Source organism: Mytilus galloprovincialis, chromosome 1, assembly GCF_965363235.1.
Source record: "Mytilus galloprovincialis chromosome 1, xbMytGall1.hap1.1, whole genome shotgun sequence".
NCBI lineage: Eukaryota > Metazoa > Mollusca > Bivalvia > Mytilida > Mytilidae > Mytilus > Mytilus galloprovincialis.
Genome location: NC_134838.1, coordinates 108193733 through 108215662, shown reverse-complemented (window position 1 = coordinate 108215662; position 21930 = coordinate 108193733). Strand labels below are relative to the sequence as shown.

Genomic DNA, 21930 nt, shown 5'->3' with positions numbered 1-21930 from the left:
GGCTTATCACTAAAACAAAAACCTCCTTTTTTCAATTTATTAAATGTATAACATCAAAACATACATGGAAAACACAAAATTACTTATAATATATATATAAATACTATAAAAAGATTACGTAAAGTACAAATAGTCTGGCGAGACAAACACTATATTCCAGTATATAAAAGTTTTGACGGAATAACTCCTGAGACTTACAGTCTACTGAACTATGTTATTTTCACCTTCACTTTCCTAGCTTGTTTATCATTTTCACAATTTTCAAAATTTGGTATCCTCTGATGAATGTGGATGTTCGGTAGGTTCCAGTTCACTGATTGGGATAACATATCCATCACTACTGTCATGTAAAGAAGCAGTTGATGCTGAACATATATCAATTATTTCTAAAGATAAACGCAAGGAATCTTTTTCTGTCATTTGATTTTCATCATCTAGCATCTCTTCATCAGGAACAGGGTTTTCTAAAAACAAACTCTTACGTGGGTGTGACGTCATGAGTAAATCTTTCTCACACTGCAAAAAATGGATGAAAATGGTTTCATTTTAATTTGTCTTTTAGTAATATTATGATTCAATTATGTAATGACATATGGAACAGGCACTGCTTACCCTTCCGGAGTGTTTTCAACTTCGGATTTGTATGGTTTTAGTAGCCTAATCTTTACTTTTCTCTAAATTGGTTTGTTTTTAGTTGCCGATCTTTTCGTCGTTTTTTATTTTTGGCCATGCTTTTGTGTTGTCTGTTTTTAGCAGACGTTTGATTTTCGATTACACCATCTGTGTCTCCTCTTTCTCTCTCTTAACCATATAAATTCAATGATATGACTTTTCTTCATTTTTGCTTTAAATTTTATTTCATCGTGAATGAAGGACGAGACATATTTATTTGGGTTTTTATCACACGGGATAAGATTATTTATATATATACTTAATGATCATATGATGATTTTTGTTTTCGTTGGACTAAAGCGTTCCCATTTATACGAATGTCGTACAAGTGAGAGGTTGGGATAGCAGCAAAAAGCCTTGTTTAATCCACCATTTTCTATAAAGAAAAGCCTGTACAAAGTCAGGAATATGACAGTTGTTTTCCATTCGTTTGATGTGTTTGAGCTCTTGATATTGCTATGGCATAGAACTTCGGTATATTTTTTTTATTTCACTATTTTCTCTTACTACCACACGGTACTGATAAATACTCTGCGTTAGACAAAATTCATACATTGATTACAGTAATCATCTTATATATTACTTACTGAAAACAAGAGGGATTCGTCCTCAATAACACCTCCTAAAATAATGTTTTTAACAAACATAACCTAAACTAATAATTTCAAAGTGAGTTTATGTGCTTCATGAATGATGTACTTGTGACGTTATAGATGTAGAACAATTTAGTTAAAACATGATTTGTTTTGCATATAATGGCAGTTTCCTGAAAGATTGACAGTGGCGACACCTTTCCCCCAGAAATGTATATGCTGAAATGTTCTTTATATGCCATAACTTTTACGTTTCAACCAAATATTCAATTTGGAGACGGTTGGTGCCACATATGAAATCATGAAAAATGTAAAAAGTTGTGACAAACTTTTCGAAAAATGAACTAAAATAAAACCTTTTTCTAGTTCAGGCTAATATATTTATGAAAATGATGAAGATATGTTTCTCATCATACTTTAAAAAATAGTACATTTAGTAATGTATATACGATATCTCGCATGTTAAAGAATCCATGCAACTACTCCCTAATGGACCAATATGTTGCCTGTTGAAAGCCAACATTTCTGTCCTTAGCTTCACACTCTAATTTTCTATATTTCCAGTTTTTTTTTCTCTCGTTCTAGACATCGATGAATTTTTTGCCACTGGATATAAAGCAAACACCAATAAATAAAATAAATTTTGCAGTTAAATATATATCACACTTATCTATTGTTACTTAAGGGTCCGTGTTGAAGGCCGTACATTGACCTTTAATGGTTTACTTTTATAAATTGGTTTTTGGATGGAGAGTTGTCTTATTGGCGCTCATACCACATCTTCCGATATATAATTAAAACATTGTTGCAAGTCCCGGCGTGATCATCAACGGCCTGATTTTTAATTTTAAAACTGTAATGAAAATATTAATTATGGCAGACGGGAAGAAAAGGCAACCACTGAAGTATAGGCGTCTGATATGGGACATGCACCTTAAAAATGTGATGGGGTTAAACATGTTTGAATACGTTTAATTTTTTGCAAACTCAGAACAGCACATCATAAAAACAAAGACTGAAATTCTATAAGATATCAGTTAAAATTTTAAATTAAGATACATACTTTCGTATAGTACTCCTCTTGTCGACATGTCCAACTTCTTGCCTGTACTTTCCGTCTTATGCAGATAACAATATAACAAAAACTAATGCATAGGAAACATACTGTACATGGGACTATAATAAATAGCCCAAGATGTTCTAAAAATAAACTTTTTGTACGCGGAGTATCTGGTGTAACTGTTGTTGTCTTATTCCAAACAGAGACTGTTGAACTATCTTTTAAAGTTGAACTACTACTTTGTTGTACAAATAAACTAGGTTTAATTAATGATGAAGGTAAATGTGAAATACGAGAGGAAAACGATGACTGCAATTTGGCAAGCGACAAAGTCTTTACTGGGGAAATCGAAGACGATGGTAAGTGCTCCTCTGTATGGATGCTAATTTTACGAGAAAACACTATACCCTCTTCGTACGTTAAATGATTCATAACAGATGATGCGTTTGAGGCACTAAATAACTGGTTTATACTGTCTTCTGTTTGATAATGAATATTGTCTCCATTCGATAACCGAGAATGGTCTTTACGTGCAAGGATTGTTGGTGTTATTGAGTCAGAAACATCCTTCCGCTCTGCTGATTCCGAAAATAGCAAACTATTGACAGATATCAAGTTATTCACATGAGGTCTTTGCATGTTTCTAAGGCTTTCTGCTTGTATTGAATTTTGAACAGAAGTGGTTGAGATTACAGTTTTATGCGATGCTGCGTTCAGTAAAGTAAGTGCGTCATTTTCGATCTTTAAAGAAACAGCATTATGTGAACTAGAACTATCAAATAGATGTAATTTAAAATATGAGTTGGCTGACGAAGATAATGGATATCCAAACAACATTGATGAGGTTGATAAATCTAAAAGGGAATTTCTTTTAATTTCCATGAAAGATTCACCCGATAGTACACTTTTAGATGATGAAAATATTGGCTGGTCTAAAGACAAAACTGCAATATTTGTTGGTGGAAATGTAAATGATAAAGTAGAATAAATGTTGTCTGAATTCGCACCAGTGGAAGACAACACTTTTTGTGACAATGATGATGGTAATATAGTCTGAGTTTTTAAGCCTGTAAAAGATTGAACTTCACTTCTTGATGATGAATATAATGGTATTTTTGACGAGGATAGTTGGTTAGGATTAGATGGATGCTGAGCAGTAGTTCTAGCTGTTGTATGTAATCCGCGACGGTCGTTTCCCCTAATTGGAAAGGTGAAAGTTATCGGTGTAAGTCTTGTTGTGGAACGAAAAATTCCTAAAAAGATAAGACATCATTCTTAAGATGAAATAACTTTTCTATTTATAAGCACAAAACATAGAAGACATAGATTTTAAAGTATAAACATGCTTTATTTATTCCCTCCTTTTTTCTGATGAATATTTTTAATAAGGATACTTCCACGATTTCAGCGCTTTGGTTACCTTTGTTCATTGACAAAACGATAAAACGTATGAAATGTTGTGTGGTATAATCTGATGTAACACCAATGATGTTGTCAATCGAAATTCTTCATTGGTAATATTACACCAAAGATTTTGATGCAAATAGGTCGAAAAGTTTTTCCTCCTTATACCGGAAAATAAAGAAGAAATAAAAAGGCATATACGTCGACTGCAAATATGCACAATAGATATGATTTTAACAAGAATATAATATGATAACTACGTATACAGTATTTAAAAAAGTGTCAAAAACATGAAATACAACCTTTTTGAAGGTAACTTTACTAGCACAGATCAGTACACTAAAACATTTAGAAGCATGAAAATCTGAATTCCTAATATAAGCATACGATACTGATTTCCTCGCGCATTGTAGCAGACTCACCTGTCTGCATTTACAAGTATCTTCGCCATTTAGAGACAAACATCAACAGAGTTAAGAGTATGTTGTGAACTTGTTTGTTTATTTTTCGTCGCGTTTCATGTTTTTCAATTGCTTTGTCAGTTTTTCTCGACTAATGAGTTTGAATGTTCAATTTTTATTGTCTGTCTGATTTTAATTATAAGTATAAGGGTTATACCACGGACGGAAGTAAAGACAACTATATTTAAGGGATTGACAGAATGCACATTATCATTCATATAATTCACTTCGAGACACATTAGCAAGTAATTCAAATACCTAATGAAACAATTATTGCTTTGTTGTCTTTTTTTAATATTGTTTTTAAAAAATAAATACAATAGGGACCAAGATAATATGAATGCCATTTTGCCAGCTAGACATAAGATATTTGAAACCAGAGCCGCAAAAAAAAAGACACTGCCTATTGTAAGGGACGTCATAAAAAATCAATGAAGGATAAAAAACTTAATTCAAATAGTTTGGGGGTTGGGTGGGGGTCAAAAAGTTTTGTTTAATTGACATCAGTTTTATATATATCCTTATTGGTCAATAAATTTTTTCCCAAATTAAGTTAAGAGGGGGTAGGGGGGTCTGTAAAAAAACACTTTATGAACTAAGTTTGTTTTATCCTACATTGAACTTTTGATGTCGTCCCTTATTGAATTCACCTTTATTTGTGTAGATATTCTGACTATTCCCTTATGGAGGTAAAACTGTTATCTTTCTACTATATGAGGTGATCATATTTCTCGTGTCATACTTATTGAGGTCTTATAGGAATAGGTGTTACAAAAAAATGTTTTCATAAATTATTTTGTAAAAATGTTACAGATTTGTTTACTATTGGCTTTTCGTAAGGTCAATAGCAAGTTTAAAAGGTCATACGGACTGCTTTTCCTCAGCGATTACGCAGATTTGTGAGTTCTTCCATAAAATACGTATAGATTATAACATGCCCTTTTCCATATTGGCTCTGGTATCATCCCGAGACTCCCATATCGGCCTCGAGGCTTTATTGGCCAAGGCCCGATGTGGGTCGAGGCATGATATCCGGGCCAATATGGGAAAGACATGTTATTATCTTTTTATCACATATTTAAGTTCTGCAGAAATGAGAAAAAAGGTCAATCATAATAATTTAATGAAACATCAAAGGTAAAATCGTAAACATGTTATCACAAACGTGTCGTTAAGGGTGCAATGACGTCACGTGACGTCATTTGGAATCAGGGTACAATAACCAATCACCTCTTTTTTGCCCCGGGCAATTTTGAGGTTATTGCATATGCAAAACCCGACGTATTCGTAACTGATATGTGATAAATATAAACAACTTTGGTTGATATCAAACGATATCCAATTCTCACTTGTTATGAACATTGGGATTGCATCTTTACTGTCACTTGTTACCTTTTATTCTCTTTATTCACTTTTATATGAACAACCATCTGAACAAGACAATAGCAATGGAGAAGTTGATTATCTCCGTTTATTTCTTGTTGATTTCAATTGCGTGCGCTCGGCATTTTATCTTTGTGCTATAAAAAATTACATTACCTTCAATAGCACTATCGCTATGATTTAGGGTTCTTTGTGTGTCACTTTGCATCCCTGTATTTTCATGACTTGTTGTTATCTCGGTATTTGTTTGATGAGTTGTGTGAGAAGACTGGAGTTCGAAATGCTTTCGAACCGTTGTCGGATGAACACTAAACATTGTTTCAAGATCAGCAATTGTTGTAGAATCAATTGTTTCGGTTTTTTGAGGATTAATACTGTAAGCTGTTGAAGGACTGTAAATGTTGGTTGATAGTTCACTAAAGAATGTCTGTCGACAGTCGTCTGATTTTACTGCACATCTACCATTACCACACTTGTAAGAACCTTCTGGGCAATAGATTACAGCTGGAGAAGCAAACACAAATGCTTTATTTGTAGTTTTGGAGTATGGAGAAAATAAAGTTTCGCTTTTATTGATAAATCTTGAATTAACTACATTTGAGTAAATAAAGTCAATGCAGTATGGATAAAATAAAGTTCCGCTTTTATTTGATAAATCTTAAATTAATTACATTTGAGTAAACAAAGTCAAATGACGATTTTCAATCACAGAAATATTTTAAAAGTAAGATATATAGTAATTTTAAACACAAAAATACAGAAAATAACGAGAAGTATTTTCTTACGTGGGCAGTTATCTTCATCTGACCGATCAAAACAGTTGAACTCATTATTGCATCTAGTGGCATTATGGTAACACTCTTTGTTATCTACACAGGGAAGATATCCATCGTTACAAGTGATAGGTTGATCTGCAAATAAGTTTTAATAACATGATGATTGTTGAAACTGTGAGATTTATGCAAGTTTTAAGACATCATTAGGTTTCTACATGTTCGTTTGATGACCAAAACGCACCACCCTGCAATTAATTTAGATCGTAGTGAAGTCGCGGTATGAATTGTTTGAAAGTGTAAATTATATACTCCTATCACACTAGGTCACGGTCGCACTACAATCTCAGAAAAGAATGCAAATTTTTACGATCGTAGTGCGTGTAGATCGCAGTAAGTTATGGTATGATTGTCATGATCGTGGTGATATTAACGCATAGATTTGCATGTAAATTAGCAATGATAATAAATTGCAATAAAACATATTCTAAAACAGATTACGCTTAACACTGGTACATTAAATACAGCACCTTTAATAGTTCATGTTGTCTTAATTGTCCAAATATAGAAACAAGTTAGTTTTAAAATGCCAGTTTCATTTGTATCACATTGAATTTCAAAATCAATCGCTCCTTTCGGGGCTTTTTGTCTTGATTACACTTTAATAGCTTTTATCATAGCCAAATCGAACTGCAGTATATTTCGCAAGCAACTGTTTGGGGGAAAACACATCGTCTTTCTCCATTTTATAACCCTCAAACGTAAAACTTATCCATGAAAGACTTTTCATTGTATTCTTTGAATTATTTTCAATTATGTTTTGGCTAGAAAAAAGTAAAATAACAATAATACCGAAATCCGAGTAAAATTCGAAACGGCAAGTTCCTAATCACACGGCAAAATTAAAAGCCCAAATACATCAAACGAATGGATAACAAATGTCATATTCCTGACTTAGTACAGACATTTTCTTATGTAAAAAATGGTGCATTTTACCTGTTTTATAGCTAGCTGAACCTCTCACTTGTATGACAGTCGCATAAAATTTGATTATATTGAAACAATGTCACAACGATATACTTATCGATGCGTGAATTCCACTCATCTGATATTATAATGTATTCATTTGATGCCTATATCATTGCTATTCGTTGGTTTGGTATACTCCTAAATGAAAGGATATTTGATAATGTCTTGCACTTGAAATCTTTTTGATACAGTTAATGTAAGTGCATTTTTTGTAAATAAGAAGTGTTTTTACCGTTGGTTTATGGGGTTGTAAAAGCTTTGTATGAAGCACATAATTTCTAAAAAGCACGATCAACATTTTACGTTACATTTCAATTACTTCAAGTCATCAACGAAACCACGAAAATTGATACCCACGAATTTAAAGTACTCTCACAGTAACTTCATGCATGCATGCAATGAATCCACAAAAATGCAATCATGTTGATTAGGACACAATTGGAAAAACTACAGAAGAAAACACATGTCACTAGAGTGTTGAGACATAGACATATCGTATTGTCCATCTAATAGGGGAATGTGAATAATTTAACCAGAAGAGGAATACTGTTGGTTCACACAGTAATCATTATTTTGTGTGGAAAACATATTCTTCAAATGTTATAAATATGTTGTCAATAAAAAATGAATAGTTTCAGCGAAATTTTGGTTAGATTCAAATTGTTTTGTACAAAGTATAATCTAAACCTGTCTAAAATGATACATGTGTATTTACTTATATCATTTTTTTTTCAATCTGTCTTAACGAATAACTAATAAAAGTGCAACGGGTATAGAAGTATTTTATTTTTGATAATTTTGAACGAGGAAAAAGACCTACTTTGTGTCCTAACAGATGTTTAGATTTCTTTAGTATCAACACCTGATTCACGCCATTCACTGTAGGGTGTTTACTTTGCAGATTAAATTTTGTCCCCGATGGAATCCTAAGCTTGGTAGTGACACATATATGCTGACATCAAATATAATTAATATGGTCATTTTTCTGTTATTTACAAATAAAAAATTGTGAAATAAATTATTCAAAATATTCATTTGTTTCTTCAACCAGAATGGATAGCATAATCAAAATGTTTGCGCTCCTATGCTTTTCATTTCGTAAATACTTTTGCCTTTCGACGTTCATGTTTCGAGCAGTATTCGAGCGTCTCACGTAATAAGTTAAAGCCTGGACTCATCTATGTTATTTAACATGCACACAAACATACTTTGTTGCCTATTAAGGAAATTTTCGTCAATTTTAATCTAATTAAATGTTTATATATTTTAAGCATTTCTTATTTGATTTTTACCTTCCAATACAGATGTAATATCACGTGTCCGGATTGGATGATTGTCATGATTGTCACGCAAGTCATAATCTGGATTGGTAGGTGGGGAGTAGCTAAAACCATGCAGGCCATAATCTGATGGGTGAACGGTTTCTCCAGTCTTGACTGTAAAACGTCCTACATCATTCGTGTCTCCTAATTTAATTTTAGTTAGAAGTGATTAAAATAAAATTTAAGATAAATCTTAAAATAAAGTGCATGATGCTTTCAATGCAAAACATAAACTCTTTGTGAAAATATTTTTTATACTTTAATACTGAAGACAACTAAAAATCATTATATTCTAATCAATAATTAAAAAAAACTTTTTAAAAAGTTTTAGGAATAAATCACAGAAAAAAATCATTATAATAAATCAATCTAACATGTCATTGAACAGCGGTATAATGCTGTTGCCTTTTTCTAGATAGATAATGAAAATAACATCAGAGGGAATTTCAAGTAATCTATGACGATCATAGACAATATGGAGAAGTAGCTTCTAAGTATTCATCTTCTAGAAAATAGTATCATGCAGATGGATTTAAGGGAAGCATGCATATAGTTTTTTTTTTAGGAAAACATGCCAAACTAGGCTTCAAATGGCGATTTAGGTTTAACTACTTCAGGCATAAATCGAAAATCACCAGATCAGGACTTAAAGAATACTTTTACAACAACATCCAATAATGTTGTTGTTGAAATAAAGTAGTATCTATATTTTGGAAAGTGTACAATATACCTATAACACAATACCCAGCATTACATCGGTCTAGTGATGTCAATTTGTAAACATAAAATCCTTCGCAGTTCTTTACTTTTGCTATTCGTCTGAGAACACAGCAGTCCCATTTCCCTTCGATATGGTGTGACCCACAAATAGAGGCATCTTCAATTTGTCCAGGAAGTGGTGCATCATAGACGAACTCGATATGAAGCGGTACTCGGACACCACATGCTGGTCCCTGCATTGAAAAGTATGGTTTGTTGTATGTATTTCTGCGTTAACATTACAGTCATTGGGATAAGATAAGATGTTTGTAAAACTCTAGATTACTTCTTAATACAAATGTTTTACTATTTAATAAAATATCATTTAAATCTAGTACAGATACTCTGTTGGAGATCATGGAATGCAAGGAATATATGTAGAAGATGAAAACTTGGGATACTTTAACGATCACTTGTATAAATCCATTAATATAAAATACAATTCAGGTTCGTGTCAGTTTCACCAAATCTCGCCTTCTCCTTACAGTTTGGTGTACTTGTATAGATAAAGAAGAGAATAACATGTTCGGATAAACCAGTTAACTTTGTTTAAAACTAACAAATTAAGACATACTACTAAACGAAATATAGTTTGAAAAGTAAAATCACAAATAACCGGACTTTAAGGTAAAGTTCCTTCACAAATGGCAAGATCTTAAAAGCTCAAACACATCAAAGGAATGGCAAACTCAGAGATGGCAAACACCTGTCATATTCCTTACTTGGTACAAGCATTTTCTTATTTGGAAAATGGTGGATTCAACCTGATTTTATAACTAGCTGAACATCTCACGTGTATGACAGTCGCATAAAATACCTATGTACTGACAACAAACAGACATAAAAGATAAAAATGTAAAAAATTGGGATACAGCAGTCAACGTTGTGATATAATCTTAATCAATATAAGGCAACAAATTTATCAAGAAAAGAAACAAAATGGCATTTGCACAATTTAAAGATCAAGCCAATAAGCAAAAATTAAAGACAAAGATATAAACAAGCATTAGCCTTTCAAAAAGGGCTAGTCGACTCTTAGCTGATGAAAATGGAAAGTGTTCTCGCTTTGTAGATTAATTCATTTACTAGAATAGCCACGTGCATCAATCAACAAATTTTACCACACACGTGAGGTCACACGTTATGAAGTAGTATATATCATTTAATGTTGTTGTTTACGAAACTCCAGAAGATTCGACTATTTATAGATAAAAGTTACCTGTGTACCAATATCATAAATATGCATGATTAATGACCAGGCAACATATCATTGCTAAAATAGAGAGGACAAATCCGATACTCTACGGGATTGAAGGACATATACTAGGTTTGGATTGTCCTAACCAATCAATAAATTTTGATTATTCACGTCTCGTAATATCTTAGAATCAGGATGCAAGAAAAATTCTCGCACTAACTGTCCATCGTTCAATTCTTAATATCGACTCTTATGACCACAGAACAATAACACAATGATGGGATGAATACATTATGAGCCATCCGAAAACAATAATTCCAAAGTTTGAGTAAACGGAAAAGGTTTTAAATATGCAAAGACAGAAAAAAAACCATATAACTTATATATAATTAGGATGATAAACAACATCAGTAACAAAATCTATACTTCAAGACCATCGTGTATTATTTGTGAAGCTGATCCGGATAATTTATCAACAAAGTCTTGGTATCTTCCAATACCCCGATTCATCAACTTTCTGCTCATACGCAGGTCAGTGATGTTTTATAAAGTCTCAATAAAAGATGCTAGATCTTGAATACCGAATGAGTTTGGAAATGTATATACCGTATGCCGGTGAGGTAGGTATATTGCTACTAAGGTGGGGGGATTTATAATTTCAAAATTAAATTGTCTCGGTTGTCATAGATGATCGTTCTGCGATGACCGCATATGTCTAAATCGAGTTTTAAGTCGTAAATGAGGCAGAGGAAGTCATGTCTGTTGTTTATTTAATTTCTAGTTATGGGTTACATATTAATGAAAATCAATAAGAACATTTTGGATTGTTAATAGAAAGAACATCATCAATACATCTTAATGTGAAATTAAATTATCTCGCTTCATTGATCTACTTCTTGTGACAGTTGTGACAGAACTCCGACTCATAGGAAAATAAGAAGAGATAGGCAAGGAGAGGCGCACAGTACGTTCTCATAGGAATCCCCATGGAAATGCTGTATTTGTTTACCAAGATTCTATCCTAACTTTAGTTACAGATAAACAACAAGAAGCAAAGCTGTCACTTGAAACTATGCCTAGAATAATCTAACCATACAGTAAATTCAGTTGACATGTGGTCTTAAATAACACACGTTTCATCATATTACTTAAAGGATGTCTACTTGACAGGTACTATCGCCTAGTGTTGATACGCAGTTTTGCGCTTAATTCAGAAATGTTTAAAAACATTCAATCTTGAGGTCTAATATACACAATGTTGTACCTTTATGCATACAGTTGGTATGGTAGCAGGTCGTCCATTGATTTCCATCCTATACCAGCCTTCGGTGATATCCATATCACAATGCTCATCTGTTACCGTATTGTTGACATATCGCCAGTTATCGTCAATGATCGAGAATGATTCACATGGATCTGAATAATTAATAATACATTTTATAACAAATAATAAATGATGAGCAATGTATGACAATTGACAAAAACTAGAATAGAAATAAAAGTTATGATTATGATTGCCAAAAAGTATGTATCAGAATACAAATAAAATGAGAGTATATTTAATTAACTGTTCTGTAAAGTCAAGGCTTGATTTACAATGGATTTTCCACTTATTTTTTTCGGAAATTTCAAAGTTCATGGAAATACACATAAGTCTTCAAAATTGACATTTCCTGCATGATTTAAAATAATCATTATATGTATTTTTATTTCCTAAATAATAGATTTATACACTTATAATTTAGAGGGATGATTTCTCCTATTGTTATAATAAACAAAAAATGTATGTGATCTTAGACCAACCGAAACCAAATGTACTCTATTGTGCTGTAATCAAATGGACGCATTCAGAAACGAAAATAACTTGTAATATACTACAGTTCTAAAAAAATAAGTGGTTGGAAAGGATAAATTTCGTAAAATATAATACATTGTTTACCTCTGTAAGTTTAATTTCTTTTCCAAACGTGAATATATTTTTTTTATCTGGCTTATTCATGATGGAAGCCTATATTTTATTGTTATAAATATGATAATGATATATGGATTCCTAAAGCATTAATGTCAAAGGTTTCTTCGGCAGATTGTTCGGATTTCTATATAAGTTGTGTATCGTCATTGACAATTAAGTTTCAATATGACCGTTATCCGTTAGCATTTTAATTCCTGTATTTCTACATTTGCAGAATTGGCACACATCATTTGTTCCAACTGTATTATGAATAGAAAGGGGGCTGTAGGACATCTTTGTCTTATAGATCTGTTTATAGAAAAGAATTTAGCCAGAAAAAAACGTAAATTCACAAAAATACTGAACTCCGAGGAAAATTATAAAAGGAAAGCCCATAATCAAATGGCAAAATCAAAAGCACAAACACATCAAACGAATGGATAACAATTGTCATATTCCTCACTTGGTACAGGCATATTCTTATGTCAAAAAAGGTACATTAAACCTTGTTTTAAAGCTAGCTCAAACTCACATTTGTTTGACGGTGGCATCAAATTCCATTATAATAACAACGATGTGTGAACAAAACATACAGACATAATAGGTAAAAATGTCAAAAATAGAGGTACAGCCGTCAACATTGTGTTATAATCTTAATCACTTTAAAAACAAACAAATGTGTCGTCAATTAACGCAATATTTTTTGAAGATTTCCAGCACATTCTAATATAATTGACATTAGAATAACTCATGATTAAACAATAATTAACTCCTTTAGTAGTTTCTAATGAATTTGTTTTCCCATTAAAGTTTGTGGTTCAAGTTTTTTTTAAATTTTGTCGAAGGGTGAAAGTAAATATTTTGTCAAATTTTTATGAAATTGAACGACCCAAATTAATTTTAGTCAATTGAATTTGTTACCAACTTGGCGTGTTTTAAAATATCAACGCTAACGTGTCTCTAAAAAAAGCAATGTGGAAAACCCAACCGTAGTGTGTATCATATAAATATTTATTAAAATACGGCTAACCATCACTAGATAAAGACTAGATCTGACGACAGTATTCAGTGGGTGTGCAAAGGATGTAATGGGGCATCTCAGAAAATTTGTAAGATGTTGGCATTAATGCACGCTAAACAGGATAACATTTAAAAATAAGTAAAGAGTTAACAGCATGAATTATGTGTACAAAAACATCATCACAGGTCTAGGTGAAAATTTACCAAAGATAGCGTCAGAGCAAGTAAGTCAGATTATTTACTATAGGTCAGAACAAGATGCGAGAAACTTATATTATCATATTTGGTATACCTGAAGTTTATATTTGGAATTTCATAAAATGTATATTTACCTTGGAAAGTTGAATTACTGTCAGCATCATGATGAATAATGGAACTGGTTGCTAGAAATAGACCTAAAAAAAATACAGCCACAGTTTCAATGTTCCATAGATTTAAAATTGCAATACATTGTTGTTTATCGTGGCAATATGTATACATTAGTGTGTTATTCATTTGTATGTTAACATAAAAGGTAAAGATCAGAGGTTAATTACGAAAGTTGAAATATTTGGTTGAATACATTTTGGATTTGAATGGGTGGTATCACGGTAGGTATAATATCCGGCTAGGATCGTGGTTTTTCGAGTGATCTGACCGGTTTTTTTTTTCGAGTGAATATGATCAAAGATGCATGTAAACAAAACGACTTTCTTCCTGGCAAGACGTGATGTAGAAGGTTATACAAGCTATGTTAGTATTTGAGTTATAAAGATATTATCAATCCGACATTATTTTTCATTAAAAAAAGGTAAAATCTAGCCTTACAAAAAAAGTAAAAATCACTAAAACTGAACTCCGAGGAAATTCAAAGCGGAAAGTGCCCTAATCCAATCGCAAAATCAAAACTTCAAACACATCAAACGAATGGATAACAACTGATTTGGTACTGGCATTTTCTTATGTGGGCGTTTTTCAATAGAAACGTGTTTCGCAATTTTGCGCCTGTCCCAAGTCAGGAGCCTCTGGCCTTTGTTAGTCTTGTATGATTTTAGTTTCTTGTGTATAATTCGGAGTTTAGTATGACGTCCATTATCACTGAACTAGTATACATATTTTAAGGGGCCAGCTGACTAGCCTCCAGGTGCGGGAGTTTCTCGCTTCATTGAAGACCCATTGGTGGCCTTCGGCTGTTGACTGCTCTATGGTCGGGTTGTTGTCGCTTTGACACATTCCCCATTTCCTTTCTCAATTTTATTTCTTGTCCCAGCCACTTAAAAAAAAATGTGTTTGATCTTTACAAGTAATGTTTTATGCAGTCAGTACATTGAATTGGATTTAACATAAGGAAACAGTCTATTTTTCAGAGGGATTGATAAGATATTGATCCCTGAATGGTCCAAAACAACCAAAATATCATGTCCCTAAACCTAAAAATTTAGCACATCAAATGGACCAGAGTGATACCGTATTTTTGTTACTGTCCACTACGAAACGGGTCAAATCTCCTCCAGTATCTGGTTTTAAAATTATGAAAAAAATATCAGTGTACAGTTTAATACATGCTTTGATGAATACAATCAGTCTTGTTACTATTGTAATATAGGGATTGTGGGAAAAAAATAAAACATGTGAATATGTCCCCTACGAAACGGTCACCTACGAAACAAGTATGGGAGAAAAACGTTTCGTAGTGGACACTACCACTACCATGCAGTCTTTTTTTACTCTTTTTTCAATTATATTCGTGCAAAACAAATAACAAGTGTTAGTTTCATGTAATTTTTAGTATGTTTTTATTAACATAGAATAGGGTTGATGTCAGCTACGAAACTTTTTGTCCACTACGAAACGGTTTTGTCAACTACGAAACGCATCAAAATGTCCACTACGTAACCTGAGTTGTACCTTCATATGTGAAGAACTGTCTAATCTTTATCGATAAAAAAATAGTTCTCCAATTCAGAAAAAAAATTAGATCTTTCTAGTATATAAAGTAAACAAACCGGAATGTCTATAGGAAACATTTAAAATTGTCCCCTACGAAACAGTACACAAATTATGAAAATAATATCATTTTAAAGAGTATTTAAGATTGCACTTTTTGTTTACAAATAGGTCTATAATAAAGGTATTCAAAATAACTATTGAAATAAAATTTTAGACAAGTTGATTTTCCATTTTTTAGGTCTGAAAGTCACGCTTTTATTGAAAAACGCCCATGTGGAAAATGTTGGATTGGGCCTGGTTTTATAACTAGCTAACACTCTCACTTGTATGACAGTCACATCAAATTCCATTATATTGACAACGATACGAGAACAAAACAAACATACATAATAGGTAAAAATGTCAAAAATAGGGGTACAGCAGTCAACATTGTGTTTTAATCTTAATCACGATAAAAACAACAAATATTTAACAAAGAAGCACAAAAAGGCATATATCAAATTCAACTGCAATGCTTTTATTCCAAAATGAAGAACAAAGACATTTTTATACACAATCATATCAATGCAAATGTCGAAGGAATGCATACATGAATTTATATAATTCAGACACTTTACAAAAGTTCTTGTTATTGCATAGAAAACGACATTTTGAGACTAAATTCATATCTATATGTCCGGTTTTTTCGAGAGCACTCTGTGTTCTATCGAGTAATTATACAAATGTCTTATAGCTTAAAACGTTATGTGCATTTTCGTTAAAAACCAATTAAAAAAAAGTTTCAAATAAAGTGCTTTTCAAGACGCGATACAACTGCATTCGTCAGTCAAGTTGATATTGGTGTACTGACAATTACTTTGTATAAACATTTATTGGGAATATATATTGTCCTTCAATTAAATACAGTTAAAAACTAGAAAATGTCTTATTTAAATTGTCTTAAAAAAAAAAGAAAACCATTTGTTCAAAACCTGGAACCCGGAAGGTTTCACTGTTGTTCTCGAAAAAATCCGGACAATACTAAATACTGCATTTTTTGGAAAGTGTGGATCCTATTGTTCAAAATGTGTATAGCTTAAAATAAGATGGATAGTCAGGTAAAAAAACTTTTAAAATTACGAAATAGCAGTTAATTTTTTATCATTCGAATAAACCCGATCTAAGCTCGAAAAAGGAGTACTAGCTGATTCACTTGAAAAAAAAACACGATTCTAGCCGGACATAATTACCTACCGTGTGTATATAAAATTAAAGTATATATAGTTTTCTAGTTGTGTACAGATTAGAGGACGGTAATTTGCAGTTACCAATGTCCTCTATACCTTGTAAAATGGTGGTTTATTGAGAATAAAGATATATATATATATATTTTCATTATAATATTTAGAGTATTTTGCTACACAGCTTTGGAGCTTCATGTACACGAATACCATGTGACTTAAAATAGATTTTTGGATTAGTGTTAACGTTTCCCCCCCCTCCCAACTACTATTTAGTGAAACCCGTAGTAACCTTGTATTTTATAGGATACAAAACAGGCACATTTGGAAGAAGTCATATCAGAACCGATAAGATAACCCCTAATTAACCTTTATCAGCTGTATGCATATTTAAGATTAATAGCAAAATGGAAATACAATAAAAGGTAAATTTCAGCTTTTAATTATATATAAGAAATATCTAAACATATCCTTTGGAAAGGGTACTTTAATATTTGAGTACAGTCTTACTAATAAAAACATACTCGTCCTGAACATGTATGAAATATTTGCCACTGGACGTCAAGCAACCAAAAATCAATCAATTACAACTAAAACAATAATAGATTGTGTAGTCATCATAACATATAAATAATAGTACGCATGTCGGAATTGTTGTCGGTTGATTTTGTGACAACAAATTAATATATATATATATATACAACTCGTCTAAACATCAACCCAACAATGTTAGATCTGTAAATTTGCTTTCGCAAATTTTTGGTTCTTCCCTCGCCGGGATTCGAACCCATGCTACTGTGATATCGTGACACCAAATCGCCTGCACTGCAGCCGTCCCGCTAGACCACACGACCACCTGGGCTCTTAAATAGAGCTTTCGCTGGCCGTGTGTTACCTTTCCACGTCAGTTTTAATCTAGCGGCGTACTGCAGTACATGATATATAAGGCATGAAGATGTTATTGTTACAGATCAGCTAAATTATCTTTAGTAAAGGATCCTACAAATTAATGTAAGATACAGTCACAGAAAATAATTATATTTATAAGTACGTCTGAGTCAGTGACAACACTACAACAGATGTATCCATCGGATCGCCATCAATGATGGTGATACATGGCTGTGTACATAATGTATATACAACTCGTCTAAACATCAACCCAACAATGTTAGATCTGTAAATTTGCTTTCGCAAATTTTTGGTTCTTCCCTCGCCGGGATTCGAACCCATGCTACTGTGATATCGTGACCACCAAATCGCCTGCACTGCAGCCGTCCCGCTAGACCACACGACCACCTGGGCTCTTAAAATAGAGCTTTCGCTGGCCGTGTGTTACAGATCAGCTAAATTATCTATAGTAAAGGATCCTACAAATTAATGTAAGATACAGTCACAGAAAATAATTATATTTATATATATATAGTGAAAACATGCACGAATAAGGGGCACATATCTGTATGTTACGTTATTTTCAAACTTAGACCTTCATTACGAATGTATCGAATTTAGTGCAAAATTTTAAGAGCAATCTATGTTTATCACTTCTTTAAGCATGCTGGCATGACTTATCTGATATTCAAACATTTAACACACGTAAAATATATCGTAATAACATGTAGTTGAACGATATTGAACTGTAGGTGACAAATTCAATTAATATTTAGCAATGTCAATGTTATTCAAATGAAATACTGCAACTTGTACTGTACTGATAAAAGCACCAAATTAAATACATTTGAAGTTAGCTTGTGTTCAGCAGATCAACTTGAAAAGATTTGAAATTGGACAAATTGATAAAATTGATTTCTTTATTTAAATAGTCTATATTGCTTACAATAATACAATCAACATCAAATTGAAAAGTTTACATGAACTCTGTTCAAATGTACATGTAAATTGAGCAATCGCTAAATTATATACCAAATACCATTTCATTTGATAATGAACTAGAAGTCCAATTTCATTTTCCTCTTGAATATATTTTGAAATTGTAAACAACTATTCGCCGTACACTTTATCTGTTTTTATTACACGAATTTCTCCCGAGTATAAATAGTTAAGATAGTAAAACACAGTTAGGAGTGTGGTTTCACATTTTGGCACCGGTGGATTTTTCAAATAGAAAAATTAATTTTTAGACAGCGGATGATTAATTTAGATTTTAAAGTAAGAACATCAACATTATTTTGTTCATGTTTTATGAGCTATTTTATGCTTGACTGTACACGTGTGTATCTTTATAGCTAGACGGGCCACGGTACAAAAAAAATGTAATGTTTACAAATACGTTTTTTCAATCGAACATTTTAACGCAATTTTACAAAACACTGAGACAAAAAGCACGTTTTTTATTTGATCTCTTGATGGATATGTGTAAACAATTTCAGGTATCATTACAAGAGATTCAAAGTTTCTACTTCTGGTCAATTTTTTTGGGAAATATATGACATCTGTACCCTCCTTTTTGCAATATTTCATTTATCACAAATAAATACACATTTTTTCCATGGGTACGCAAAAAATACATTTAAATATTTGAACAACTGGATCAATGGGAAAAAAACTCATAATAGATACCAGGATACAAATTTTGTATTTGCGCCAGACGCGCGTTTCGTCTACAAAAGACTCATCAGTGATAATATAGTATAATCGTATAAAAGGCCAAATAAAGTATGTCAAGTTAGTATTTGAAGAGCATTGAGGAGTCTAATATTCCTAAAAGTTATACCAAATACAGCTAAGGTAATCTATTCCTGAGGTAGAAAATCCTTAGTTTTTCAAAAATATAAAGTTTTGTAAACAGTTATTTTATAATTATGACCATATCAATGAGAAATTGAAAACAACGTTTAAACCCATGATTGAGTTGGATAAAAACCGCAATTTTTATACGTGTGCATTTAAAGCAAATTTCATTGTTGAGGGGTCTCAATACTGCACAAACAACATTTTCCAAAAGATCAAAAAAGTGAAAAAGTATATTTTAACAAAACGCATTTGACTAACAGGTCGAACAACTGATGTTCTTAAACCATGCTGACTGCCATTGACGATTGCCAAATAAATGAATCACAAGATGTAACAAAATGGATCTTTATACTTATTTGAAATCAAACAGAAAACAATATACTTGCGACAGACTTGATAAACCACAAACATAAGGTGCAAAAATGTGTACACCATATCCGGATTTCGACAATCAGTGTCTCTTCAGTGATAGTAGGGATGGAAACAGTATTTGGAAGGCCATAAAATTTATCTTAATTTATGATAGATTGTTATATTTTGAAGAGTCGAAATAAGATTTCAAGATTTCAAGATTTTATTTGAACACTCAGACAAAAATACATGTGTAACATGAGGCCATACATAATAGGATTATACAAACATGATGAACGCGTTATATAAACCGGAGGAACCTCGCATTTCCCCTGTTTCTAAGCATCATACAAATAAATTTCATATTTCAAGACACTATACATATATTGTCTAAATATGAAACAGAAAAACTATAAACTTGCGGAAAAATTGATAAACCACAAACATGAGGTGCAATTTTTTTTACACCATATGCGGATTTAGACAATCAATGTCTCTTCAGTGATGTTAGGGATCGAATATATATAGTAATCCAGTGGTCTTGCGCGTCGGAAATAGTGCAAGGCGATTTGGTGCCACGATATATCAGTAGCATGAGTTCGAATCCCCTCCAACTCCTGACATTGGTTCCTGTTCATCAATATTAAATAACTTACCGATACAAATCTATCGTGACATAAAAATAAATCCTTGACTCGTCTTTAACTTTATAAAGTCTATGTTTAAAACTATGTCAATGTGAAGTCGAATTTATCAATTCATTAAAATTACAGGTAGACGTCTATAAGGTAAAAAGCGCATTTAATACAGGTGTATCAAAATTTAAAGCGCAAATGGCCATAGTGTTTGGAGCTGTCTTGTAGGTAAAAAAGCGCAAATATTATGTACTCATACATGTATAACATATCATTCATTGTCATTAATTTTCACTTGTTATGCATCGTGTTTTGTTTACATAATTTGACATATTTGACATATGTCATTTATATTGTACAATTGGCTTACGTAATGTCATTTTATTATATATGCTTTATCCAATAAAATGTTCATTTTGAATTTTTTTAAGTGTAACCAATTACATATATCTCAAAATAACATTAACCCATTTTTAAAACAACTTATCTTAACCACTTTGAATAAATTTACTACATTTAGTTAGGGGAAATCCATAAAGTCAAACGGAAAGAAATATATTTATTAAATAGGTAGAAACGAAAAGAGATAGTTCAAATGAAAAAGAAAGAAGCTAGGACATATGTATAAATTATAGAAGCAAAAAATAATAATACAGATATGGGTTTTTTTCAGAAGCCAAACATAATACAGTGATATGTATTTCAAAAGATATATATTCCAGGAGCCAAAATACAGCACTGAGCACTAGCAAGTATTTCGGTTTTCAACAACGTAATATACATATATATCTCTCAATTGGTTTCTTACCTTGAGAAAGAGTAAAAAGTCTTAAGAGAAAGTTTCCCTCCATTTCTAATCAAAATGTCACACGAAAAAGAAACAGAAAATTCCCGTTATCGCATTCAATTATTAAGAGATGAAATTACGTCACCTAAATGGCATCAAATGTTGCACCCAGTTTATCATGAAAATAATTAAAATTGATATATAATAAATTGGTGGTGAATTTTTGTTTTATATATTGGCTGAGCTGACATTTGTATTATCTGTAATATTAACATTATCAAATGGAATTTGGTTACATGACTTAATTGACCCTGTGATAACTAAATTATAAACAATAGGCAGAACAATATAGCCTATAAGAGGACCATTTGGGAAAATAAACCCTCTGAAATCAATGCTGCATGAAAACCACTTTTACCCAACGAATATTAAAATTATTCATGTGTATAGTATTCCATAAGAAACCTTTTTCCTACACTGAGTAATAAACATTATGTCACTAAGTAAACTTTTGTTGTAAATATAAACGTATAACAATGTTGGATTTCCGGATAGTTTCGAAAGTGGGTGTTTGATATATCTAATATATTATGCAGCGTGGTAGATAATGAAACGTGTCATTAAATGCAGGA

At 32.1% G+C, this 21930-nt stretch overlaps 1 protein-coding gene across 3 annotated transcripts; it reads right to left on the bottom strand.

The window, feature by feature from the left end:
• Positions 1 to 23: 23 nt before the first annotated feature.
• LOC143049893 (uncharacterized) lies at positions 24 to 21514 on the bottom strand. Of its 3 annotated transcripts, XM_076223672.1 has the most exons (10): positions 21320 to 21514; positions 13958 to 14020; positions 11919 to 12070; positions 9428 to 9650; positions 8668 to 8841; positions 6359 to 6484; positions 5730 to 6077; positions 2329 to 3578; positions 1260 to 1294; positions 353 to 516 (listed from the first exon to the last, which is right to left on the bottom strand). In XM_076223672.1, the coding sequence occupies exons 1-10, from the start codon at positions 21360 to 21362 to the stop codon at positions 495 to 497; spliced, it is 2436 nt and encodes an 811-aa protein (XP_076079787.1). In that variant the 5' UTR covers positions 21363 to 21514; the 3' UTR covers positions 353 to 494. The 3 variants fall into 3 exon arrangements, with proteins under 3 accessions (XP_076079777.1, XP_076079783.1, XP_076079787.1); XM_076223662.1 differs by lacking the exon at positions 1260 to 1294 and having other exon boundaries at positions 24 to 516; positions 21320 to 21512; XM_076223668.1 differs by lacking the exons at positions 1260 to 1294; positions 8668 to 8841 and having other exon boundaries at positions 24 to 516; positions 21320 to 21512.
• Positions 21515 to 21930: the final 416 nt, after the last annotated feature.

Bases quoted from the DNA above. Each gene is read 5' to 3' on its own strand.
- LOC143049893 (XM_076223662.1), bottom strand. From the start codon at position 21,362: ATGGAGGGAAACTTTCTCTTAAGACTTTTTACTCTTTCTCAAG. The intron at 14,021-21,319 runs GTAAGAAACCAA...TATTTTTTTTAG, and splicing joins ACTTTTTACTCTTTCTCAAG to GTCTATTTCTAGCAACCAGT. The intron at 8,842-9,427 runs GTATATTGTACA...AAATTAAATTAG, and splicing joins TGCTGGGTATTGTGTTATAG to GAGACACGAATGATGTAGGA.